This window comes from Toxotes jaculatrix, chromosome 3 (assembly GCF_017976425.1).
Source record: "Toxotes jaculatrix isolate fToxJac2 chromosome 3, fToxJac2.pri, whole genome shotgun sequence".
Classification (NCBI taxonomy): domain Eukaryota; kingdom Metazoa; phylum Chordata; class Actinopteri; family Toxotidae; genus Toxotes; species Toxotes jaculatrix.
The window spans coordinates 26,719,269-26,746,342 of record NC_054396.1 but is presented as its reverse complement, the minus strand read 5'-3'; the positions used below and the strand labels follow the sequence as shown (position 1 = coordinate 26,746,342).

The 27,074-nt window shown below is 43.7% G+C and overlaps 1 protein-coding gene across 5 annotated transcripts; it reads left to right on the top strand.

Annotated features, from left to right (window-relative positions):
• The first annotated feature begins 559 nt into the window (after positions 1-559).
• On the top strand, positions 560-26,177 carry tasora (transcription activation suppressor a). 5 transcript variants are annotated; one of them, XM_041034185.1, is made up of 28 exons: positions 560-1,023; positions 3,570-3,715; positions 3,800-3,892; positions 4,225-4,297; positions 4,454-4,545; positions 5,330-5,461; positions 5,964-6,076; positions 6,794-6,825; positions 7,003-7,108; positions 8,110-8,213; positions 8,370-8,473; positions 9,599-9,671; positions 9,941-10,015; positions 10,318-10,514; positions 10,697-10,987; positions 11,164-11,353; positions 11,884-12,012; positions 12,122-12,270; positions 12,646-12,826; positions 13,336-13,830; positions 14,135-15,579; positions 15,950-16,072; positions 17,090-17,249; positions 17,565-17,673; positions 18,204-18,382; positions 18,476-18,625; positions 23,739-24,495; positions 25,233-26,177. In XM_041034185.1, exons 1-28 carry the CDS (start codon positions 708-710, stop codon positions 25,753-25,755), a joined length of 6,537 nt encoding a protein of 2,178 aa, XP_040890119.1. In that variant the 5' UTR covers positions 560-707; the 3' UTR covers positions 25,756-26,177. The 5 variants fall into 5 exon arrangements, with proteins under 5 accessions (XP_040890119.1, XP_040890118.1, XP_040890122.1 ...); XM_041034184.1 differs by having other exon boundaries at positions 23,670-24,495; XM_041034188.1 differs by lacking the exon at positions 25,233-26,177 and adding an exon at positions 20,408-20,541 and having other exon boundaries at positions 23,739-24,100.
• Positions 26,178-27,074: the final 897 nt, after the last annotated feature.

Here is a 27,074-nt window from a genome sequence, read left to right as displayed (position 1 = left end):
TAAATCATGAAGAAAAAAATGAATTGGCACTGGGAAAGGCAGGTAACTGCCCCTAGGTCCCCAGGTGTACTCCATATCATTTGGGTTTACATAATTTGATTAACTGATTTTTTGTTAGAAATTTGCACCACTGGAGTACATTACCAACTATGACAGGTCCCCCATTCTCCTCTATCATGTGCTCCTGGTCTTGTAGAGGGGACCCTGTGTCAAAATCTAGAGACCTTGTCATGTTACCGCAGAGTGAGGATAACAATAGAATTAAAAACAGAACCAGAACTGCAGAATCGCAGCCCTGCAGAACCAGATGTTGAATGAAAATATACAACGCATACATCAAAAACAGCATTAAACATAAATAAGAATCTAACCTATATTATCTCACAATATTTGTTTTTATACCTGTTATTCCACATTCAGCATGTTACCTGTATATTTTCTTTGAGGAAAAAGGCTTGCACACTGAGACGCCATAATTTCCAGCAGATGGCGGCAAAGCAGCGTTTCGGTCACCAGCTGCAGACAAATCTCAGAGAAGAAGACGCTCTTCGGAAACATGGCGCGGATTGTGTGTTGGTTCGAGTCCCTGCGTTGCTCCTGGATCCGGAGGTAACGGCGGTGTCATCCCGGGGACTCTTGCAGAGAGACGGCGACGGAGTGACGGTTAGGTAGAGAGGCTGGTGGTCGGTCTGGCGGGGAATCCGACAATGGACGACAGCCTGGCTCGGAGGGAGGCAGCTCGTCCGAGGAGGGTGTCTGCTACTACTACTACCACTGCTGCTGCTGCTGCGGCGGCGGCAGCGACGACGGCGACGGCGGAGCTCGGAGCTAACGTTAGCCCGCAAGATGGCGAGGTGTTCGATCCACAGCCTCCGAGAGAAACTCAAACTGGTCCCGACAGACTGAGTGCCGCTGCGCGAAGCATGGAGAGGAGGAACTCGGTACCGCCAGTGGTCCACCAGAGGCATATGCCGATGCAGCCGAACAAGTTCCATATACCGAGGAAAACCAAGGAAAAGAGAGGTGGGCTGGTCCGCAGTCTTTTTTCCAGTTCAGTAGAGTTATAACGCAGTAACCAAAAGTTGTAAATCTCTGTTCCTCGTGATATTTATATACTAGTTTAATTTATTTTAAGCCTCAGCCGTTGCCCCCGAAGTTACCTGTCCTTTAGAGTTTGCGGAGTAACGGAAAAGATCCATTATCGGACAGGTCCATTTCTGACCTGTTACATCGTGTTAGCTCATTCGCAGAGCTCAACATTACTTATATCTACCAATGTGTATGACATATATTTAACTTTGCTGCCACATGTATTCTTTACAATGCAGTAAAAGAAAAGCTTTGTACAAGTTTAGTGTGTTTTGAAGATGCTAGCTAGCAGTCAGCGAGCTAACTGTTTGTAAGTTACTGCTTGACATGTTTTCACTTTGCGGCTAATTGCAGATTTGTGTGTAATCGATAGTAAAAAGCGGTTTAATTTTAGCTTGCTGTTGACCTTAGCGAGTGTTAGCTAACATGAGCTAGCCGCCTCCTCGCTTTGTTTACATCTTAGTCTGTGTGTCTCTGTGTGTCTCTGTATGTGTCTGTGTGCATTGCACGTCCCCTTTCCTGCTTTTCTGTTTATCTGAGATCAGAACGACACTAAGGTTATTTAAAAACCTAAATGAGGACATTTGTGTTGGTCTTATGGTTAGTGTGTTGCCAAGCAACCCCTTTGACCAGGTCAGTTCATGGTAGTTGAGGGCTGGGGCACAGCTTAGGCTTCATTACACAGGTTTACACTCGGGAACCCTTAATTAGGAACACCTGTACACCTGCTTATCCAAACAGCCAATCAGGAGGCAGCAGTGCAGTACATACCATCCTGCAGATACTGGTCAGGAGCTTCAGTTTATGCATCAAACGTCAGAATGGGGGAAAATGTGATCTCATTGACGTTGACATGTGCACGATTCTTGGTGCCAGATGAGCTGGTTTGAGTATTTCTGAATTTCTGCTGATCTCCTGAACATTTCACACACAACAGTCTGTAGAGATTACCTCAGAATGGTGTGAAAACAGTAGAAAAGATCCAGCCAGCAGCAGGAACATCTTGTTGGTGAGAGAGGTTAGTTAGGAATCTGAGGCTGCAGTGGACACAGGTTCACCAAAATCTGGACAGCTGAAGACTGGAAAAACGTAGCCTGGTCTGATGAGTCTGCAGACGGTGGGGTCAGAATTTGTCAGTTTGAGTCTATGGTCCTAACCTGCTTCGTGTCCAGGCTGCTGCTGGTGGTGTAATGGGGTGAGGAATGTTTTCTTGACTCACTTTGGGCACCTTTCATGATCTGAATTCCACAGCCTGTCTGAGTTTTGTTGCTGACCATGTTCATGCCTTTATGGCCACAGTTTGCCATTTTCTGATGGCTACTTCTAGCATGATAAAGCTCCATGTCACAAAGCAAAAGTCTTCTCAAACTGGCTTCATGAACATGGCAGTGAGTTCAGTGAACAGCTTTGGGATGTGCAGGAGATTGGCAGAATGAATGTGCAGCTGATAGATCTGCAGAAATGATGTGATTCAGTCACGTTAACCTGGACCAGGAGATAAAAACATTTGGGAGGGGAAACAGACTTTGACGTCAGTCTATTTTCCAGGGGTTGTAAAAAAAAAATACATGAAAGATCTTAAGGCACACAAGTATTTTATGCACCAATTTTACAATGACAATTACTGATCTTGTTAATGTTAAATTTCTGTCATGACGACTCATGATAGAAATGTGTTCTCAGGTGTTTGATGCTCCAGATGAACTCTCTCCTGCACAGCTGGTCCACAGCTGCTGCAGGTGCTTTAATCTGACACATTTGGCACAAAAAAAGAGACTGCACCGGCTTGTTATGTCTGAGGTGGCAAACAGCTATTTTTATGGGGCCCCCAGCAGCCAGAACCCTGTGTTTGGGTGTGTAAGGCTCACCTGAAAGGTGCTGAAAGCTGCACCAAGGATTTGCAGTACTGGGACATTTATTACACATTTATTTAGGGTTCCTGTTATGTGTGGGATCCACTACCAAACTTAGATATTGTAGATGTGTTTTTGTTATGCTGGAGACTCTTGGGGATGAAGATAGAAAACTGTGACTTTTCCAGCGTAGTCTGGCAAAGAGTGTTGTGACACAAATTTAACCTGGTTCCTTATAAGCTGAGAATACATCATTTAACCAAATAGCAAGGATACAGTATTTGGCAAACGTGTGTTAGTGTACTTTGGTTTGCTGTTTTTTCCTGGTTTGAGAAATATTAATGCTAAAGTGATGACATTTTAGACAATAGTGTGTCCACATACTTTTAGCAATGTAGCGTTTGTGGAAGGCTGTGGAATCAGGCTTCATGGACAAAGACAGAAGCATTTGACAGCAGCTAGTGGACAGGAGTTGTCAAGCTATATAGGTTACTACAGTTACTACAGCAAACCTCTTTCAGTGTGAGACCTTCACAGGTGTCTACACGAGCTGAGCGCTGAAAGGATGATGTGTGATTGTGAGTGAAAAAGAGGATTATTTATTGATTTGTATTTCCTGTGTTTCAGCCCTCTTCCAGTATGTCTCTACTGAGTCCAGGGAGTTTGAAGACATGATGAACATCCTGACCTCCAGTTACATTGACACTGGCTCTGCTGGATGTTTCACCTACTCCAAACCCCGCCTCGTCTGCAGTGAGCTTCTGGAGAAAGAGGTGAGTCCTGGATGGGGAGATACACTCCATCCTACAAGTCACTTCCAGATACTCATTTTATGTTGTGTGTGCTTTGTGTTTCAGTTTGTGGAGAAGAGGAAGGAGATGAAGGCGGACGGGAGAACAGATAAGGAGCTGGAAGAGAGCTACGGTTTCCTGCTGGCTGATGCCATCAAGGTGAGAATAAGACCGAGGTATTCTGTTAATTGTGGTCTGATAAGGCAAGAAGAGGTTTTTAAATGAGCATGAAACAGGCAGTGACTGAGCAGTACTTTTTTGGTAGATGTTGTTTTGGAATTTATCCCTTTGACCTATTTACAAGAAGCATTTAGATTTGAAAAAAAAATGCAGGAGAGAATTACTGGACTATTTCTGGAAAAGACAAAGAACTGCTGCTGTAATGAAAATCAAAGACTGGGATCCATTAATGAGCCTTACTCTTGTAAAATGATATTTCCTTCAATTTATAGTTTAAGTTTGTATTTTTCTGAATCATTTTTCTGTTGTAGCTGCCCCTGTTCTGTGAGAAGGGGCTGTGTGTGGGTCAGAGCTGGCCCACAGTGCTGGGAAACCCCAATAAAGGTAAGAGTGTGTACATACATGATACATTCATTCTGAGTGTTTTTTTCTGAATGCTGAAAGGAGAGCTCCATACAAAATCAGTGTTTGGTGGAAAGAAAATGACCATATGTTCACATATCTGTCTGTCTGACTGTCTGTCTGACTGTCTGTCTGTAGGAGTGTATCTCTCCAGGTACTCAGACCTGCTGCAGATGAACTCCTTCACCCCTGGTGCCACAGGGGAGATCATCATCTTCAAAGTGATGAAGGTAAATTAGGGATGTCCTGATCTAATCCTAACGATCAGTACTGAGCCAGTCTGGGAATATTTTAATGGATTGTATGGGCTAAAATAAAGCAGCGTTTTGTTCACCTCAGCATTGGAGAGCATGCATGTTAAAATTTATGTGGCAGCTTCTGCGAGTAAGTTGATAAGAGGTCAACACTGTTTCCTCCAACAGAGTGACACATCTAGCTTTAACGTTAATTTAAGCTCATAAACGTAATAGTTTTGAAAGGGGACCTTCTGTGTTTGGATTAAGTAGCTTGTGAAAAATGAGGTGTGTCAGATTTAGTAGTTTACACTTTATTTCAGTGTTGGACTCTGTATCGACAGACACCCAATATTGTAGGACTTGAATCACGTTTGGGGCCACAAAAACTCGACAGGGACATCTTTACCCTGAAGTGTTGTCGGGATGAAGGGTGCAGTGCTTTTCTTTTGTAGCAGAACAGGATCAGAAATCGCTCATCTTCATTAGTATTGGAGGTCTCTGTAGAGGCCTAAGTTAGAGGATCTGTGTCACAGCAAAATCCAAGCACAAATCTAAACAGCAAAACACAAACCCTTCACCAAAACGCATCTGTCATTGAAATTTACCGTTTGTTTTTTTTTTTTTTTTGTCTGCTGAGTGGATTTTAGCTTGTGACCAGCTCTGAGCTTTGCTTTGTACCAAGGACCATGTTTCATCTTTTTTCTTGTACTCAGTGTGTTATGATATAAATGATAATAACCAGTTTTTGACAGTTGAGTTGTCTTATTTTTGTTTTCAGGGAAAAGTGAAGAGCATCTATGAGAACATGAAGAACCTGCTGGATCCGACGCCTCGCTTCGACAGCCACGTCTCCAAGAACGCCAGCAAAGTCACCTCGCTCACCTCCTACCGCGCCTTCGAACTCACGCAGGTAAATACACACACACACACACGAGAAACATCTGTGTAACTATATAACATGAATTAGTACAAAACAGATATATGAATTAATTCCATTGTACATCACATTTAATCTGTGGGATAGGAAAAATCATTATTTAAATGGTTTAAACAATAAACATGACTTTCTGCAGTTGTTGTTTTCATCAGGCTCTAATTATTTAATGTTCAAGTTCTGGCCAAAACAGCACTGTTGTTTAAGTCCAAGCTAAAATTATATATAACCTCTCAGAACGCAGATATAATGTGTGTGCATCAGGGAGTCAAGTTAGTATCCTACATGTGACATGAAACAACTGAATCTAAAGTCCACATCACATTAACCAGGCCACGCATGTCACATTAAACACAGGTGGGGGGTTGCCTTAGAGTGTAAACAGTGAAATTAATATATTTTTGTAGTTAAAATATTTCTGTAATGTGTCCTTTAAAGACATAAATCACAGCTTTCAACGCTATGTTGTTTATTTCAGCAATACTTCTATGAGTATTTGTTCGACGAATTGCGGCAGCGGCCTCGCCAGGTTTGTCCGTATGCCGTCGTCTCCTTCCAGTTTAAAGGAAAGGACTCTCTTCTTCCCATCAGGTATGGAGATCTGGAAAGTCATAAATAAAAAAAAATCAGCAGTGTGTTATTCCAACAGCCCGACTTGGATTATTCTAGAACAGAATGCTGTGACTAGTTCAGTTAAAAAATGAACACGATATGAGCCTGTGCCAAGAACAGTAGACTGATCAGGAAAATGAGGTTGTCATTGAAAAGTTAAGTGTTCCTTTTTTTTTTTTTTTTAAGTTTTTTGTTCCTAATCAAAGTGGTTTTTCATCTCCTACAGTCAAGCTTTCTTCCCACTGAGGTCACTCCAACAGAAATCAAAATTTATGTGTTTGAAACCACCAAAGTTAACTAAGCTAGAACATTCATCTGATGACGGCTGTGCTGCCAGTGTAGCTTCAGTATTAAACCTTAAATTTGGAAGTCTTTTGTTGACTCGTTGTGCTGTTCTGTGGAGAACCTCATGCCAGCAATCTCACGCAGCCCTCAGATACCTTATTTTCTTAAAAAAAAAAAAAATCTGATTGACATTAAAAGGATCTTAAGGTCTCACAGGTTAACATCAGTGTCTTTTTTTTAACTTTTGTTTACGTATCTTTGATATGACATTTTATTAATTTCTTTACATAGAAACACAGCAAGACAGTTTTCCATTCATATTTATATGAAAATCGTTTTGTGGAGTACGAAAATTGATCTCAGCACTACTTATCTAAATTTAGAGCTTCTCTGTCTGCTTTGTTTGAGCAGGTCGAACAGTCAATCTGCAGAGGGGAGTAAAGGTGAGCACTGGTTTCTGTTTTCCACTTAATCGCACCAGAGAGAAAACAATTCATATTTACAGCCTGAATATAGGAAGTAATAGGAAGTCCTCTTTTTCCTGTCTTGTCCTGATCCTGACACTGATGACCTGACTTTTTCTCTCTTGTTCTCTCTCTCGTTGTGTTTTGCTCTCTCAGAGCGAGCTCAGTTCACAGTGTGGACTGGAGATTTAGTTAAAGGCGACCAGATTCTCTTCCAGATCTCCCTTCGCTCCTTCTCTCCTCCCTTCCTGCCCCACAGACTGTGAGTACAGACCTGACTTCTCTGGCTGTTTCAGAAAAGTTTTAATGTTCCAAATATTTGTCTGTTTGCTCTGTTACATAGAAACAGGGGATCAGATCGAATTCATCGGTGTCCAGTAACAAAGTAGAATGATGTACTCTGTGGGATCCAAAAGTTGGTCTGAATAACTGCCAGAATTGCTAGCAGTTCAGAAAATGGACTTTGTGACCACAGTGAAGCAAAAACACACCTGGGGAAATTTGTCTCTGAGAAGTTGCATTTTTCTAATGGTGCATAATGGACATAATGGATGGATGAAATATGATTTAAAATCCCCCTCTGGATATGTTTGTGGCTGAGAGGCACACTAACTAGAAGTAGGTCCCACTATAAAATAGATATTACCCTATTTGCCCAACTATAAGACAATGTGTTTTTTTCAGGAAATGACGTTTGAAAAAGTGGGTGTTATCTTATGTTTGAGGACTTAACAGTTATCTGATTATCTTCTTTTTGAACTGAGAGTGTTTTGTTTATAGCGAGTCTTTCAGAGTTTCAGTGTGTTGTTAATCCAGTTTAACCTACAGGTATGTCTGAGGGACAGGGTAATGTGTTTTGCTGCCAAAGAGGAAATAATTTAATGACTACTGAAAACAAGTTCACAGAGTGTCCCGACGTCTTTTGTTCAGGGAGAGAATCTGTCAAAGAGCCAAGAATTACAGCTGTCAGGGATGAGTTCAGAAAGGCAGAATGAAAAATGTTATATAAATGTGGATTTTATGTATTACCAGATTTCATGTTTCAATTATACGAGAGAAAAGACTTCAACGATGAGGACTCTTCTCCTCTGTGACACTTTCCTAACAAGTGTAGAAATTTTTCAGTCCTCAAGAGTCTAATTCTCAGAAACAGATATTTGAAAGGTGGGGTTTGTCTTAAAATCATGATGGTGCTATGTTTGGGCCATTCTCAAATTTTAAAATGATTTCCTCTGTGTGTATCTCACCACATGTCTCCTTCAGACCAGAGAAGTTGAACATTGGTTGTTTGATGAGGCTTGACCAGGTGACCAAGCTCCTCCCCTCCAGCCTGTTCTCCTACAACCTCTACAACAGCAGCCAAGAAGGTGAAGTCAAATAGCAAATACAAATAGTTTTTTTTGTTAAAATCTCATCATATCTTTAAAATTGACCATGTTCATATGATGAAATTCTTTTGGTTGTAATTTCTTAATCGAAATTTCTGAAATTGCATTTTCACCATTGTGTGTTTGTGTGTGCAGTTGTAAAAGACGGACATTTCTGCAGTCTTCTGGAGGTGATCGACAGAAATCGGTCAACGACCAGTGTGACAAAACTGCTGCAGGAACTGGAGATAAAGAGAGTGGTGGGTTGTGCTGACTTTAATATTGTAAATTAGTTGTAATAATTGTAATAAATATTTTGCTTAGTGGATTGGTTCCTTAGACATTAAAGGCAGCTACACTATAGAGAAGTAGCAGGATCTCATGTACAGAGCAGACAAGACATTCAACAATAATGTGGTGATTGTAACCGTATCGAAAAAGATAAATGGCAGCCACGGCCTTTATTTACCTGTAGAGACTTTCATGACTTTATAAGAAAAAGAATCGTATTAAAGAATGTCTTTATTCCTAGTTTCTCTTTTTCTCTAGTTTGATGTAAAGATTTCTCCAGGCTTACATGTTGTCTTGTTACGTTTCCACACAAATTCCAGTTACGGTTATTTTTCTCTTTTCAACAAAAACACAGTTTTCATTCACTGATTATTTTCACTTGCTTCTACTTTGCCTTTTTTTTTTTTTTTTTTTTTTTTATCACTGTTAATCTACTGAAGCACTTCCTGCACAGATACTTCACATTAAAAGTGTTCCAGCAGCTCAGTGTGTGTAACCCTTTTTTTTTTTGACTATTTTGGATTTTATTGTGAAAAAACAACAAAGTAGAAGCAACTATAATAATAATTAGTGTATGAAATCAGTATATGTGCTAAGAAGTGAAACTCATCACAGCAGTGTGTTGAGCATGACATGACTTTTGTACTTATGGAATTAGTGTTGTGGAAATATATGTAATACTAAATTTACCATATAATCTATTTTAGTCCAGTGAATTCTGCCACCCCTAAATGTCTTTTCTTCTAGCCTTTCTGTTAGTTCCAAGCTTTTCTTTGTTTGTGCTGATCATCATTTGAATATTGTTTTTATTTGAATATTTAAAGTCGTCACTTTCCCTTCTCTGTCAAAGTTTAAGTTTTGAAGAAATTGGCCTTTTATGGTCCTTGTTTGTAATAGGTGTCTGTTCCTCCCCAACAGAGTGCTTTTAGAAAATAAGACAGAGTAGAAAAGTGAATTTTCTTCAGAATATGTGTGTGATTGCTAAAAGCTAAAAGTTAGCAACGGAAGGAAAATGAAATGTAGGTGTAGCGTCAGGGAACACGAGGGAAACTAGATGAAAACTGTTGAATGAGAGTTGTCTATTCTCTGTACAGGTTCTGGTGACTCCACTTACAGAGAGAGGATTTCTCTTTCTACTCTCCAGTGTTCAGATGGCCACACCTGCAGGTATGTCATGGGATACATGGGGTGTACTGGTAAATTATGTGGAGAATAATCTTTGACCATCTATCTGGATAATAATAAAAAAAAACAGTTAGGCTAATTACCTTCTGATGCCTTTGCAGATGCCTGGGAGTAGGATTGTTTAAAAGGATTGTTTATTCATATTTGGCCATAAGAAAGCCATAACACAACCTTTAAGACATAAATTGGGATACAAAATACAAGTGGGCAAAATGCCTGCTTATTAGCCGATGATGTTTTTGTATTTTCAGAAAGAGGAGAAAACTGGAAGAGGTGTCTTCAGGCCTTGTTTGTCTTCCCAGACACCAGAGATGTGGCCATATCCAGTGAGTAACACAGGGGCTCATGGAGGGGGGTGAGGGGTGGTTGATTCAGTTACAAATTTTTATAAATGATCCATTATCCATTGTTTTGTTGCTTTAAAAAAATGATTAGCTAAAATAGGCTTAAAGGCTCCACAGAGCTGAGGAGAGCTACACAGATGATGACAATCCTCTGTTGGTCTGGGGCCATATGAGCAGCATCTTTTACACATTCGAGCCACTGTTAATATAAATGATACTGAGGAACCGAGGAACCATCATCATGGTTTAAACATTCATGATGTTTTCTTATTTCTTCCCAATAGCATCAAGGTGTGCCTCTTCTCCCCATGGTGCCTCAGAGTCGTTGATGTCTGGCGCCATGGTGATGCCGCGCCTGAGCCAGTTTATCCCAGCGTTGCATCATGCCCTCGTCAAGGCCCGTGCCAACCCCCCTCCTGAGCTGTCTGCTGGTGTGGAGCGCCAGGCACGGGAATACCTCACGGGCCTGAATGATGGCAAGGTACGATCAACATCTCTTTAAATTGTAATCCTCTGATTTCTGTTCGATTTGATTTTTCATTAGTGATGCAGGGGTATCGTCACATTGAGTTTATTTAGTCAGTTTGTGTTCTACGTTTGTTCCTTGAGTCCTTCCTCATTAAACATAACATTAAAGCACATCTTTCTGTCTTTGCTCTCTAGGTTCGACAGTACCCCATGGGTGAATACGACTCTAAACTAGATGAGCAGGGACAGACGGCTCCTGCTCTCAAGCCCCACCGCCTGAACATGGACGGCTATCTGTGCTCCTACCTGTACAACCCCGCCCTCTACCTGCTGTCAGTGGCCCGGGCCCGGCAGGTGGTGGAGGCGCACTGTGGCCCTGAGGAGCCGCAGATGGTGAAGCCCAGGAAGAGCTGTGGAGGCCAGAGAGAGTCGACAGGGAAGGAGGTGACAGGCAGCGCTAGAGACAGACAGACCAACTCTAAGAAGGTGAAAACTAACATCAGGGCCACTATGACTACTATAAACAAACACAACAATATGAACACAGGTTATTTCTTGTTGTATAATGAGAAGATGATTTAGATGTAGAAAGAAACAAAATTCTTTATTTATTCTTGTCATGTTGACATAGTGACTGGAACTGTTTGTTCTTTGTCCCTCAGATTCAGCAGCTTATAGACCTGGTTTTGACCTGTAAGAGAAACGCAGAAAATGAAGTGAAGAGGGAGGAAGGAGGAGAAGGAGGGATGAAAGCACCAGGGAGGAAGAGGAAGCTGGAACAGGAGGCAGCAGAGAGAGCGCTTAAATTCCTGAAGGCATCACAGGAACCCGGAAGCCATGAGAAGATTCCAGGTGAGGAGACGAGCTCGGGAGGTAGAGCAGGTCCTCCACAAATCACATGGTTGGCAGTTTAATCCCCAGCCCCTCCTGTCCACATGTTGAAGTGTCTTTGGGTAAGGCACTGAACCCCAAGTCCTGATGGGCACGCCAGCACCTTGAATGGTAGTTACGTAAAATTAGTTTTGGGCCCTAAAATGTAACCTCCGAGGTCAGGAACAAGCTCAACTCTCAGCATGTTCCTGCTTCAGTCTGACCACAAGTCCTCCTGATGTGTGTGGCAGCTCGAGAGTTCAAAACTCACCATAAACAATGGTTTAAGTGTGAAATTTTTTGTTTAAATGGAAATTTGTTTTCAATTTGCACAGATGCGTCTTTTTTGGTCAACTTGTCCTTTTCATCAACTTTGTGTTCATTTGCTTTGCCTCTAAAGTTTTTCATTCTGTCTGAACACTTTATCCTGTACTCTCATCTTATTGTGGGTTTATCTTATCGGTAAGTGTTGTTGAACGCTGACATGTTTTCTGTCTGTTTCTGGCTTCTAGTTGAGGGAAGCCAAGTCCCTGCACCTCCTGGTTCTCTAGCGTCTGTGATTGGCTCAGTGGGCTTGAGAGACGTTGATCTGAGGGAAGACGGATCTGAACTAGCTGCCAAACTTCTCAGCCTGCTGACAGGTGAGTCCTGAGACTTTCTGTCAGATACCATTCACAAACTACTATACTACAAATCTGAAAAAAACAAATCTTAGTCTCTGAAAATGAATGTTTCTTTGCCCACTGACAGGCCTCAACCAGGCTGCCAGGGGAATGTCCAGTCAGAGCCTTTTTGAGGACGAGGAGCAGAGGGAGTCCTGTCCGTTTGATAAGCTGGCCACCAAACTGGGCCTGCCCACCAACTGTGACATTGACCTGAGGAAGCAGGAGGAGCTGGAGGTAACTGATGAAGTAAATGGGGCATCTGTGGTCCACCCCCCCCACCCTCCCACCAACTAGTTAATACTATAAAGCTAATAATGTTATTATTATTATTATTACTTGTTTTGTTTTTTATCTCAGAGGGAACAATGTATTATTGTCTTGCAAATTTACTGGTGATAGTATATGTAACTACTCGTAAGACATTGCTCAACTCATTATAGATCTTGTGTAAGTCTCCCATTGAATTAATTACTTTGGTATTTCTTGTATTCAGAACTTTATGAACATAAATACTGTAGCATGTAAAGTTAATGAATTACATGTTTGTTTGTGTGTGTGTGTGTGTGTGTGTGTGTGTGTGTGTGTGTGTGTGTGTGTGTGTGTGTGTAGGAGCAGACGGCGGGCAGTGTCAGTAGTTTGGAGGGATTCAGTCCCAGCTCCCACAGCGGGGAAATGAATCACCATGGAGCAGCAGGCAGAGGAGGAAGGGGAGGGCTGGGGAGGAGAGCAGGAGGCTACGAAGAGGAGGAGGAAGAGGGGGAGATCCCATGGGTCCTCATTCCCATAACAGGTCTGTCTGTCTGTCTGTCTGTCTGCCTGTCTGCCTAGTCACGATATGCATCAAAAAGATAATCAGAAATTATCACCAAAGACTAGATCTGGTGGATCTGTCAGAAATCAAATAGACTCTGGATGTAATAAGTGCCTAAAAAAATATATTTTTTAATTGGGAACTGTGAAGCCATGATGACATTTTCCTCTTTAAAGTAGATAGTTTTACCTGTGGTCAGTTATTCTTCCACGAAAGATTGAAATTATTGAAATTCTACCAAATAATTAATCGATCTCTTTCGACACGTATAATATACTTGACCAGAGGTTTGACTGAAAGAAGAATAAAAGAGATAGTGGACAGCCTTGGCAGCTGCTAGAAATGTGTTCTGTCAAAAGCCTCCCAGAGATTGAATCGTAATACGATACGGGTACAGTACACAAGGGACAAAAATGTAAACAAACATTTAGGATGATATCACAGAATGAAAAATGAGAGTTGATGTTAACTCTGATCTGTGTCTGCAGGCCTGTGTTCGGAGCGGTACACTCAGAGAGACAGAAACATCCCTCAGGACCCTCGCTTCCACCACCTCACCACGGCAACAAGCGTCACCACAACAACCACACCCCCCAGGAGGAGCCCCACCCTGTCTCCTGAGCCCAGCCCTCCTCCATCCCCCGAGCCTAGCCCTCCTCTCTCCCCCTCCCTGTGCCCATCACCTGACCCCAGCCCTCCCCTTTCACCCTCCCAGTGCCCATCTCCAGAGCCCAGTCCCCCTCTTTTCTCGTCTGAGTGCCCGTCCCCGGAGCCCAGTCCTCCTCCCTCTTCCTCTCAATGCCCTTCTCCACAGCCAAGTCCTCCCTCTTCTCCCTCCCAGTGCATGTCCCCTCAGCTCAACCCTCCTCCCTCCCCATCCCAGTGCCAGTCCCTGGAGCCTAATGAGTTCAACCCACTTAAGACGGGCAACAGTGGTGCTAACGAGGAGCATGTAACCCCCACAGCCTCCAGAGAGTTTGCAGGTAACCTCAGCCAGCCTGAGTCGGTTTCAGATTCCACTTACAATATTTCCTCAAGTTTAAGACTGCAAAGCTGCTTTGTTGTTGTTGTTGTTTTTTTTTTTATTTACTTTTACTGCTACTGATTTTAGAGATGGATGGATAGTATAGATGGATAGATACAGTAGAAGCCTTTTCATTTCACCTTATAATCTCATTGTACACGTTAAGGTTGTTTTATCCATATTTTCTACTTAAGTCTAAGTAATGACGGCAGTGTGTTATTACAAAGTTCCTTTAGTCACTGTTCTTGACGTGTCCCTGGCAGGAGTGTCCAAGGACAGACAAGAGAAACCTCAGGGGAACAAAAAGAAGAACGAAGAGCCATTCATTTTTGCATCCATCCAGCCATCTATCCCTCCAACCTCAGAGAGGAGGATAAGCCAGTCACAAGCACACTCTGCACAAGTAAAGGAGGATGCACAGGGGGAAACAGGGGACGTGGAGGAGGTAGATGCAGTACTTATGGGGGAGGAAAAGGAAACTCCGCTAGCTGGGAAAGTGAAAAAACAAGGAGACCAGGCGGCCACAGAGGGTGAGCAAGATGATGAGGAGGAGGTGGTGAATATGATACATGAGGCAAGTAGTGAAAAGGAGCAAAACGGAGAAGTGAAGGAGCTGGTGCCTGGCTTCTTATTTTCTCCCTCCATCTCCTCACCTCCTGCGCGTCCTCTCAGAGATATTGACAGCATTGTGGACAAACATCTAGGCGACTTCTCCTCCGAGATACAGCTCCTCTTGCGGGAGAAGAGTGTTCACTACAGCTTCCCACAGTCCCCACACACTGCTTCAAACACAGAAAGCACCACACATCAACACACACTCCCACACACCTCAGTATCTCAGTTTTCACAGTATGTGTCTTTCTACAACCCCTGTCCCCCTGTCCAGGACTATGTTAGCTCTCTACATGACAGCATTAACAGCATGTTAACAGAGTTTGGTGACAACTGGCCGAGCCGCAGTGCTGACACCAGCCGGACTGAAGTCGATGCCACGTTGGCTAGCAAAGTAAGTGCTTTCGTGGCCAGCATCCGGGCAGCTAATGCTAAAACGGGCAGAGATTATGAGGTTTCTGCTCCCGGTGGTGAACTGACTGCTGCTGAAGCCAGTGCTTCAGTCAGTCAAACTCCTGCACTCTCCCGAGGAGGGGAAAGGTGGGAGCCAGATGCAATCACCAGACAGTTTCCTGATGCTACAAACAGCAGGAATCCTCCAGCTTCACACGTCACTTTATCCGTTCCTACCTCTGCATCTGGTTCTGCCGACGCCGCCGTCCTCCATCCTCCTTCCAACAAGCCGCCACAGTCCCTCTGGAAACCACACCAAAGTCACACTGTTGAGACCAGCAGGACAGTAGCTCATAATGTCAGGCAAACACAAGACAACAGCATTACCAAGTCTGTACATTGTACAACTGACGTAGAAGGTGGGAGTAGACTTGCAGGGCCAAACTCCGACTCGACTCTCTCGGGGTTCAGCAGTGTCTCTAAGACCTTGGCAGAACCTTCACACCCCTCTGAGTCGGTCTCCAGCTCGACCACTGTGTCCGTCCCCACTCCCCCAGCCAGAGCCCTGAGCTCCCTAATCAGCCGGCTGCAGCCAGAGGTTTTCAACAATCTGGTGGAGATCATCAAAGACGTCAAGAAAAACTCTGTGCAGTTCTACCTCCACAGCACCGAGCCAGGGGACCAGGTCTATGAAGATATCAAGGTAACTTCATGGGCAGCATAATTCACTGTACATGAAGACAAACCTACAGTATCTTATTATTTTTAATTTCTACAGTTAATAAATCCCCCATGAATAAATGTGATGAATTGATGAGTGTTATTTAGAAGATTCTGGTGAAAATTAGGAAAAAGTGAGATTTGTACAGAAGCAAAACAGAACATAATGTAAACCCAGGGAAGATCGAGGCAATCAGTAGAAACTGGAATGCACTGGCAGAGATTCATGAAAAGACTTTGACGCCTAGCTTTGCTTTGATCAAATAGCCCTTTTTATAGAATGACTATATGTTTGTCAATATAAAGTATCTGTGTGTGTGTTTGTGTGTGTGTGTGCGCTCTTGATGTTGCAGGAACACCTGTTGAAGCATGGTAAAGTGGAACAGAGTCCTGTGGCCTATCTGAACCAAGAAAACTCTGACAGCAAACTGCTGGTCGTCATTAAGAATAAAGACATTGCTGGACACATACACAAGGTACCTGATCACTTTAACAGCTCGTTCTTCTGTTCCTCTACGCTCTGAGGTGGATCTGTACAAACCCAGATCTTATTTGAACAACATCACATTTCTATGCACTTTCCAGTTATGAATATGAACTGACTGGTACTTTCAGCTTCTTTGATCTTTTCGTAAATGCTGTGATCCCTGCATGTTAACCACAGCTTTAATACCTTTTCTAATATCTTTCAGCGGTTAGTCCACAGGTGATTAGCTTGGTTTGATGCACCTCAGAAGTGGCGCCAGCCTTCTCACAGCAAGGTGGAGACGAGATCCTGCCAGATGTGTATGCTGACTGGTTGACTTGAGATCCTCTGTGTATGTGCAGGAGCCTCTAGGTGCCCAGATCAGCTCTGCAGTGATTGCAGCAGAAAATGAGAACAAATCCTTTTAATTTCATTTGCCCCCTAGCTGATAAGGTTGTTTTGTGCAATTTTCAGAGGCTCGAGCCTGAATACGCACCTGACAGCACTTCATTATCACCTGATGTGAGAGGGTTGGCGCTCTGCTGTTCCCAAACAGTGCAACTGTCTCTGGAGAGAATCCCCTCAGAGTAAACATGCAACATTTGTGGACATTTCAGTTTTCAGCAGTACATGAAATCTGCTTTGGGGGATGCACTTTGTAATGGGAAACTCAGTCTGTAATGTCAGCTGGCATAAGCAAAGGCTGTTCTACTGAATGGCTGAACTCATCAACCTTGTTTATGAGGCAGCAGGTGAAATCTTCTCCTGCAGATGTCGTCCCACCAGAGGTGTAGCTACATCCTGGTCAGCAGTCAGGCAGCCTCGCCTCAATGTCTCAGGCATAAGTCATGGCTGCTGGCTGACTGTATGCTACATATATAATGTAGCATAATGCATATGAGATCTTGATCTATGTGGAGTGAGGAGACAAATCAAATTTCTCTACTACCTCTGGAAGGAATTCACCACAGCCAAACGGAAACTCCACTAACAGGAGGTGTCTTCATGTTGTTTGTGTACACATCAGATCCCAAGCCTGGTGTCTCTGAAGCGACATCCCTCTGTTGTGTTTGTGGGAATCGATACGCTTGACGACATCAGGAACAGCAGCTACAATGAGCTCTTTGTGTCTGGAGGCTGCATCGTTTCAGACGAGTTAGTCCTCAGTCCAGACTTCATCACTCATGGTAGGTCAGGGAATCAAATCCAATAACAGGATCCAACAAAATGTATTTTTAGGTCATTGTAATGGAAAATTTTCAGCACATTTTTTTAGCCTTACTGGTCTAAGACTATGTGATCCCACTTATCACATTATGTTGGGAACCTTATTTTCAAGAAATACTCATAGAGAAAAATAACGTAATATTGTTCTGGAAACATTTTTTGTAAATATTTATGTCCAACTTTCTGGTCGAGTCAATTATTAGTCAAATGCATTACGATGTAATCTGTATTTGATCTTTAATCAATGTGTTGATTAATGAGTTGTTGTTCTGCAGGTCGACTGGCTGCACTGCTGACTTTCCTGGAACAACAAAGTTCTCTAGATAGTGTTTGGAGGTGGAAGGTTCACTGCAAAACCCACAAGAAATTAAAAGAACAAGCCAGGTACTGATTCTATGTCTGTACTAGATGGCCTACATGATAACACAGCAGACAGAAGAATAATTGAATGGATTTACAGCCACACTCTTGTTTCTAGCTCGTTTAATTGAAAATTAAACTTAATTAACCTTTTTATTAAACGTAATTAACCTTTCGAAACCTAACCTTTTCTCTCCGTTAATTTACAGGCTTCTGGGATAGTTACTACATGTCTTAGCTTGTCATGCCAAACACACAGCTTCACGCAGGCAAAGCAAAAGATCTACCAAAACATGGACAAACACCAGTTAGACACTATGGAAGAAATAAAACCAGTAGGCATGCACACTATTTGCTGGCTGTAGATGCCACCTTGTGACAAGCCCAGATTACTTTTTTTTTCCTGTCCTCCTAATTCATAAGTTTTAGTCTATGTCAGCCCAGTTACCTGTACAGTATCCTGTTAACCAGCTGTTAGAGGAAGCACAGTTAACCTAGTCTCTAGTTCTGTGTGTTTGAATGCATATCTGCATGTGCGTTTGTTTGGTCGTCAGGTTCAGGAGAGATGCAGCCAACATATTGGACCTACTCTCAGCCTATCAGAAGAGGCAGATTGTTGAGTTCCTCCCATATCATCGGTGCGACATGATGAGTCATCAGTCACCTGACCTGGACTGTCTTATTGAGCTCCAGGCCCGGTACACACAGTACCGACACACAATCTTCCTGACTGGTATGTAGAGGCGCTGAGATGCTGAGATTTGAAAGCTTCATTTACCACCTGAAGTGTTGTACTGATTTTACCAGTCTTGCTTCTTGTATCCAGAGCACAGTTTTGAGCAGACCCCCGCCTACTCCAGTGGTGGCATCATCGTGGCCCGTATCGATGAAATTCTGCACAACTTCACCAGACTGGTCGGTTACCATGACATCAAGGACAAGCAGCCGATCATTGACGACCTGCTGGCAACCAAAGGTCAGTTGTGGCAGATGCATTTCATTTAAACTTAGAAAGCATAAAAATCCCATAAAACTTGATCTTTACAATATTGCATGTTGATGTGACCTGGTATTCAGCACGTTTGTATTCATAAGTATCTGGGGGCACATGGTGGATGGTTTTGGATGTTTTTTTTTGGATCTTTTTTGAAAATATGATGTGGATTTATTTTACGTTTCTGGCTGAGACCAAAGACAATTTTCCTTCCTCAGCTGTACCATAGTGTGTATTCTATTCTAATCTAACCATACTGGAGCCACAGCTGTCACAGACCTGGTCTCCCTGCCTGATCAAATCTGAGCCAAGGATTGTCCACTCCACCCCAATTTGTGATGGACTACCTCAATTCCAAATCCCTCAAACCACCCAGTTCCCACACTCCGAACCACAATGGCAACCTTAGGTTGATGGAGCATCCTTCAAGGAGGAACCAGTAACGTCCCGATCGCAAGGAAAGATCCAGAAGACTCCATTCAGACATACCTGAGACTTTTGACATAATCAATACCAGCACATGTACTAAACACCTCAGGAGCAGCTCTGTATTTACAAGGAACTCAAAATCAGAGCACTCAAAGGACAAACTGCCCTCAGCCTAGTGGTCTCGATGGTCAGAACTACAGGGGAAGATCCAAATAGGATCATGGAGGAAAGAGGGCTGAGACCTGAGAGTGGGATTCTACAGAAGTACAGGCTTCCCCAATTATGGACTAATGAAAAACATCTGCGTGCGGAACATAGTTTTGGAGTGGAGGGTAAGCACTAACAGCTTGAATTCTGAAATGATTTTAAGTTTGATTGCACAGATCTTTAAGAGAGACATACCCTACAATCTCGTCCTCCATTGGAGACCTCCCCATCCTTCACCCCAACAATATCAAATGAGATGGGTATCTTGCAAAAACCCACCACTGGGACTACTCCACCTTGTCACCTTGACCCAGAGAACCCTGTGCATACAGAGAAAGAATTTTAAACTTCTGTCTTTGAGGCAGCTGCTGATCCTGCGCCCATTACTGAGATAAGTTTGTTCAGCAAGAAGCCAAAACCTGTGACTGCTGGACTGGACTCCTGGCGTGGGGAGTCAAAAACAAGAAACCCAGCGCTGGCTGGTTCCACTGTCCGAATGATGCTAATGCTATTCCCTCTCGTGAGGGTCATAGATCTCACATATTAGAGAGTAGTTAGAAAGCAGTGGCCTTACTGAAGAGTAGTTGAAGAATCCTTGGGTACATGGAGTGGCAGGACGAAAAAGACAAGAATTTTCTGTCTTTCAAAAGATTGCAACGATTTACTTAGTTTGATTCAGCACAGCATGCAAATATAAAGTCTTAGAATATACAGAAGATTAAATTGTAAAAATGTACATGAAAAAGAAAGGAATTCAAAGCACTTCATTGGTTCAATCTGAAAAGCATTTCACTGGTTATATGTACACATGCGTTAAGTGTACATGGGCAGATAAAACAAATAAAGCTATCCCTTGTGCTGTGCATGTGATCTTGCATATGCAATATCCTGTTTTCTGAGAACATACAGACTCTGTGAGTCTGAGAATGGGGCCTCGCTGAGGAACAGTTGGAAAGTAGTGTTATATCTACAACTTATAAGCAGTACCTGCCAGCAGGTTTCAACAGCACAATACATATCCAGTAACTGACACAACAGCTCTCAAATGTCCCTTCAATTTATGGATTAAAGCAGTCATTTTCATTCTCTTCCTTTCTTTTTCTCTCCTTGTATGTTTTCTTGTGGAAGGGGCATGGGCAGATTGCACTATTGACCTGTGCCCTATCCTAACAACGGTAAGTGAGAAGATTATGGCAGCCAACAACAGCAGCAACCCATGTGTTGAATTACATAACTTGATGCCACTCGATATGAGAGAGTTGGTAAGTCAACTTACATTTAATTTATTCAAATTGAAGTTTTTAATAAAAACCCATATGGGGCTTAAGAATTATATAAGGCCTACCTTCTCGATATTCAAAGTTTCTATCAGAAGTAGGCAAAGATCAGTAATTGTACAAGTTTCCCCAACCCACATGAAAATTATGATCCTCATGCTCCCATCTCTGAAACAGCCCTAGATTCATTGTACCACTGAACTTAGACCGGACCTTAAGCCTGGGTTCCATTAGGGACGGAGGCAAAGTCATATAACCAAGCACCCTGCTTATGGCCCAACTTAGTTTGGGTTCCTTCCAGCTCATAGGTCACTAATGTGCTGCCTTGCCCCTAGACTGACACCAGCGAAAGAGACCAACCTGACCCTGACAGTACCCAAAACTCTTCTGGCACCAACCTCACTCCTCAAGCAGAAATGAGTGACTCACAACTACATATCGGTCCTCCAGCTGGTACCAACAGAGGGCAGGGGGCAGGGGAACAAGGCAGCAGCTCAGTGGATTCCACCTCAGAACCAGAACAACATAGACCTGAAAAACAGGAAAACCTGGCCCCCACTGGAAAAACTGACCGCCACTCTGAATTGACGGAACTGGGGACCCTTGACAAATCCGACTCACCACCTGCTCAACCTGTCCCTCCACAGCGAGTGCCCCGCTTGCAGCTATATAATCGCCATGGTCAGAAATTCTGTGACACGCAGCTGTTGGATCCCAAGGTTTGGATGGACATCTGCTATGCAAGACTAGGCAGGGTACCAAACCACAAGCCTTACTACCAGCTTGGCAAACAATATTGGGACCTCCGGGCCACAAGCACTGTTGTTTTCGTTGGCTCTCCTCGCCGCCTCTCCGGTCAGACAAGGGTGGCCTGTGGGGTAATTTGCTACAACCACCCTGACGGACCTTGGTGCGAGCTCCAGTCCCAGAACGGGGACCAGATCTGCATTCTTGCCGCTCTACCCAAACCAGCCTTTCCTCAACCTTACCCTGCAGTCCCCGTACGGAACCCTCAGCACCAACTGTCTCTTTTCCCCTTACCGGACCTTCATCGTTGACCCTATCCACCTGATGTCTGAATCGCACCTTGGATGGGGCAGGGACCTCTGGAATGAGTTTCACTTTTGTGGGGGGCGATAAGCCATACAATAAGTCCTTCCTACAAGGAGAGAGAGGTCAGTTGAGTGGATCCCACCTCTGAGGAGACAGGGGTTGTCTCAGCAGAATTCAAGGAGGGTGATATAGAGCAAAGATTAAGAGTGCATTGTGCCCCGAGCTCCTTCTCCAAGAGAATTTACAAGTTGAAGAAAAGAATGTAAGATATGAGGGAGGAGTGACTGCTTTTTTCCAAAGACTGCAAGGCTGTTTGAGAGCTGTTATTTAAATGTTATGTAGGTGTGTTGTACTGTTGACAACAGTTGTTAAAAGGTAGCACATAGTGCTAACAGATGCTGCACATCAGTCGCGGGTTGAATGGTTCTTCCCAAACGTTCCTCAGCAAGGCCTCATTATCAGATAAACAGTGTCTGTTAACTTTCAGAAAACAGGATTTTTCTTATGCAAGATCACATGCACAGCGTGTAATAGCCATGTTTGTATCCTCTGCGTACGTGTACACTGAACGCATGTTATATATAACCAAGGATTTGAATTTAAATGTGTACCATTTGTAGGAGAGAAACATTGAACCCCTTCCTCAACTCCAGAAGGATTTTTGGCAGATTACTTCCTTTTTCTAAGACGGAATAGATGTCTTTTATTATTTTTATAGTTGGAGATTTTGTGTGCTCGTTGTGCTGAATAAAACTAAGCAGATCGTCTTGATCTGCTGAAAGACCAAATCTTCTCATCTCTTCGGTCCTGTCACCTCCCAAGGCTTCTTCAACTACTCTTCAGTAATGCTCCCTGTTTTCTAATTGTTCTCTAATATGTGAGATAGGCTAATCTGTGTCCCTCAGGAGAGGGAATAGCATTAGAACTAGAGCTGGGTCGATAAAATCGATTCTCCTATTCTGAATCGATTCGTACGTGCGCGCGTACGAATTCACGCATGCGCGTGGTGTGGAGCTGCCGAACAAAGAACATGGCGTCGGATTTATTTTTTACGTTAACGGCGTTGCTTACTGTCCGACACCATGTTCACTGTCCACTATCCACTTACAACTGTGAGTGGATAGTGGAGGCAGCGGTGAAAGCCGGTGAATATTAAATATTACACATTTTAATATACTTTTATTATTATCATGTAATAATGATTGTTTCACAATTAAATAATAGGCTAGAAATAAATTTCCCCCCACAACTCCACCAATCCCTGCAGCTCCACCTAAAACCTCTCTCTCTCATGTTTAAAACACAGCAGCAACATTATGATCTCTGTTGTATGCTGTGTGTCGGGTCGAGCGGGGTCGAGCTAGTCGGGTCGGACTCGGGGACTGTCGTGTGGCGGATGTAGCTGCGTGTAGCTGCCGCTTAGCTTGTTAGCCTAGCTGATTAGCCGATTAGCCTTAGACTAGCTCGGTTGCTCCGAGCTAAGTGGCCGGGTTCTCGACCGGTTGACCAGTTATCTATCAGAACCAGTTGAGATCACATTCACCATCTTAATTTATCATCAACATTTGCTAATTAACAATAAATACAAAGTACAGCTGAGTCTGATGGGAATTAGTTTTGCAGGCATTTGGGCAAATATTTTGGCCAAATTATGGCCACTGTTGAGATACTTCACTCAAAACGAAAGGTCAACCTCATTGTGGCATTACAGAAAGTCAGAGTCAGAGCATTGCCAAAGTCAGTAGAATTCATCTTCCAAGAACCATGTTTCATGGTAATCCATCCTGTGGTTGCAGAGATGTGTCAGTCTGGACCAAAGTGGTGGACTGACCAACAGACTGACACACTGACATTGCCGTCCCAAGCGCTGTGCCGATAGTATGGCTTAAAAAAATAATTGATGCAGCAGAACCAGAGATACCAACTTTATTCCACCCATTTCTGTTCTAAGCCAAAAAGTTGAAAACCTCTGTTTTAGGAGCCTTCTGATGCGTTCTGCCGTCTCTCCCCTCGTTCTGCTGTGTTTTTGTGCTTTGCTGACTTCTGTCCTCTGTCCTCAGGTCTCGGCAGGCAGCTGAGTCACGGTGACTCTGTGTCGGGCTCTGAACGCTCTCCCTCTATCTTCCCAGAACACATTCATCCGCTCTCCTCTGTTGACCAACCCCAGCATCACTCTGGGCAGCCCGGCTCCTGCCTCCTCCCGCTCCCTCATCTCTCCGACCAGCTCGTCCCAGACGCCTCCTGTAAGGACAGTGGGCAGCAGCCTTCAGACACAGACTTTGAGGTTCTTCGACTGGCCATCTCGCAGTTTCGGGCTGAGCGTCAGGCTCAGCTGCAGCAGCAGCAGTTAGACTCCCAGGAAGACTTTAGCATAAACCCCCTCAAAAGCTTCCTTCCCAATTACGATCGTACAGGTGGTGGTCACAGCACTCCTGTTGGCCAGGGAGGTCCCTCTGAGTCTGTCCAGCTTACTCCCGGCAGGAAAGCAGTGGCAGCCGCTCTGGAGTTAATCCACTCATCTCTGCAGCCAGAGCTGGGTGGGGGGGATCAGAGGAGGGAGGACAGAGTGGAGCCTCCCACAGAGGGACAAAGGAGCGGAAGAAGTCATGGAGGAGGACAAGGAGAAGCAGAGTCTGTGGATGGTACTCCACATCGAGTGGTGGGATTGTCTGGAGGAAACCGGTGTCCCATTAATAATGACACATCTACCCCTTCGTCCAATCAAAACACTACAACAGTGACAGGACCAGGTGACCAGACATACTCAACCAGTGTCGGGAGAGAAAAAGCAGATCAACAAGGCAAACCTGCGTTTCCCAAAGCAGCTCAACACGGTGCAGCCTCCTCCAGTACCTCCTCCTGTCCTGTAGAGGGCGAGAGATCAAGGTGAGGAAATACAACAGCCTGGTTTGTTTACTTCTGTCTATGGTTTAGTTTATAATGTCATAAAATACGGAACATTTAAACTGGTTAACAAGCTCCTGAGCAGGTTTGTGTCTTTGTCATCCTGAAACATCATTAATGCTGGTTCATGTTGGTGAGAAACATAATTTCTCAGCCAGTGTGAACAGACTAGAACTGGTTTGAGAGAGAGAGAGAGGGAGAAGTAATTTTCATTAATCCCAAGGGAAACTGCAGTGTTACAGCAGCCAAATCACACACAAAGGTAAGAAGGTAAGAAACAAGTAAACACAATACATGACTAAAACTGTTCATACAAACTGAACTTTAGAGAACAGTAATATTCTGTACGTGGTTAGTGTGAGTCTGTTGGTGGTTTTAGTTTCAATACACCAACCAACAGCATAGATTAGTCCATATAATCAATGTTTAATTAATTTGATTGTTTTGTAAATTTAAACATGGCAGCCCCACATATTCTACGTGCCTTTAGAGTGCTGGTTGTGCACCACCTCAAAAGTCAACAAGGTACCACTAAGTACATGAAGTTTGGGTGCAGCATATCAGGATGTGAAGTAATGTCAGCAAGAGGCTGAACAAACGAAGACAAACCTTAGGTGGAAAGATTTGACAAGAAATACACAATAACAGACCATCGGCGGCGGTGCTCTCCTGCAGTTTGCCTTCACGTTGTTACTGAATCTTGTGTTTCCTCTTTGTAGAAACGTGCCGTCAGGCCAGGAGCGGCCTCTGAGAGGAGAGACAGCACCGCCTGGAAGCAGCGCAGCCAGTGGCACCAATGTGACCGGAAGTGTCACCATGGTAACAGGCCAGGAGGACAACCCAAATCCGGCTCTGCCCCGGCCACAGCAGATCCAACAGCCCCAGCAACGTCTGCAGCTCCAGCCGAGTCCGGCACACCCACAACCACCACCACCTCACAGCCAGCAGCAGCAGTGGGGCACTGGCCTCCTGCAGCCCCCCTTCTTGCATCGACTCCCTAACCAGCCTTTCTCCACAGGTCCCATGCTCAGGCCCCTGACTGCAGTGGGCGGGACAAGGGGCCTCCTAGGGCCCACGCCTGTCTGGCCAGGCGGCCTGGGCCCTGCAGGTGCAGCTGCCCTTGTCTGGGGCTTCCAGCAGGCTGGCACTGGTCCTTCACTGCTGGGCGAGTACCACAACCTTGCAGGTCAGGGCAGCAACAGGTACAGAGGGGGGCAAAGAGGAGGCTTTAATGGGATGTAGAGAGCTACACCAGCTGATCAACCCAGGTAACCTGCTCCTGTCACCAACCCAAAACTAGACCTCTGTTACCAGCATGTGCAGAACCTCGATCTAGTCAAACGTCAAATTCTCAAACAGGTACTAGATTGAAGACAGTAGGAAGGAGGAGGCTGAGACACTTTTTAAGACCCTGGGTCTTAAAAAGGGAATTGAGACTATGGAAGAACATCAAAATAAAACTGTAAAGGAAGAAGATGGACAGATTGCCTTACACGTCTTCCAGAGGACACTGTTTATGTCTTGTAAATAAAAAAAAAAAAGAAGTTTTTTGCACCGTATGTTTTTTGTTTGTTACCCCGGGAGCTGTTTGTGTTTAGTTGCTGTTGCACGTAGGAAGTGACTCTGCAACAGACTGGTTTTAACTTAAAAATTGTTTTTTAATGTTTTGTTTTTTTTTACATCAGCAGTTTTTTGTATTAAACATGCCTGCGTAAACCAGCGAGTTTGCCTTGACGTTTTCTTGGTCTAGGTTGTGGAGGTTTGAAGTCTCAGTTTGAGGTCTCCATGACATGAGAGAGTCTGGGTCTGAATTTATTGTAAATTTATGTACGTTGGAGTCGTTTTGGACCTGTAGACTTAATTTACCAAAATCTAAAATACACTGAGCCCCTGAAGTCCTGAAAGAGTTTTCAGCAAGTCTTTGCCCCCTCAAAGGACTGCTGAGTGAACAGCCATGAATCCTCCTGTGATGGAGACCTGGACTCTCCAGGACTTTAACGTTGTTATTTTGAAACCACTCCTGTGTAGCTTTGGTTTTATGTTTGGCTCATTCTCATGCTTGAAAACAGATCTCCTCCCAGGTTGCAGGTTTTTTGCAGACCTAGATCAGGTTTTACTGTTGTCTGGTGCTAGCAGGACTTTGTAGTACCTCCACAGGAACCCACCGCTAAGAAAAACCCCATCAGTGAAAAACCAGGTCAGTCGATATCTTTAATAACCTACTGTCACATACAGTATGATAAGTGCATGCTTATGCAACTAACTGGTTTTTTATTACTTTTTTATCTTCTCAATTAGTTAATCAATTGTTTGCTTAATAAATTGTCAGAAAATAATGAAAAGTACCCCAAAGATTTATTTAATGTTGCAAAAAATGCAAACATTTCAGGAGTCAGAACTTGTTTATTATTGGCATTTTTTTTGCTTAAAAAATGACTTAAGCAATTCTAAAAATAGCTGCCGACTCATTTTGTTTTCTGATCAGTTAATCGACTTATTGTTTCAGCTCCAGTGATTTATTCCAACTGACGTCACAGGTCAACTCGTCAGACATCTTCTTC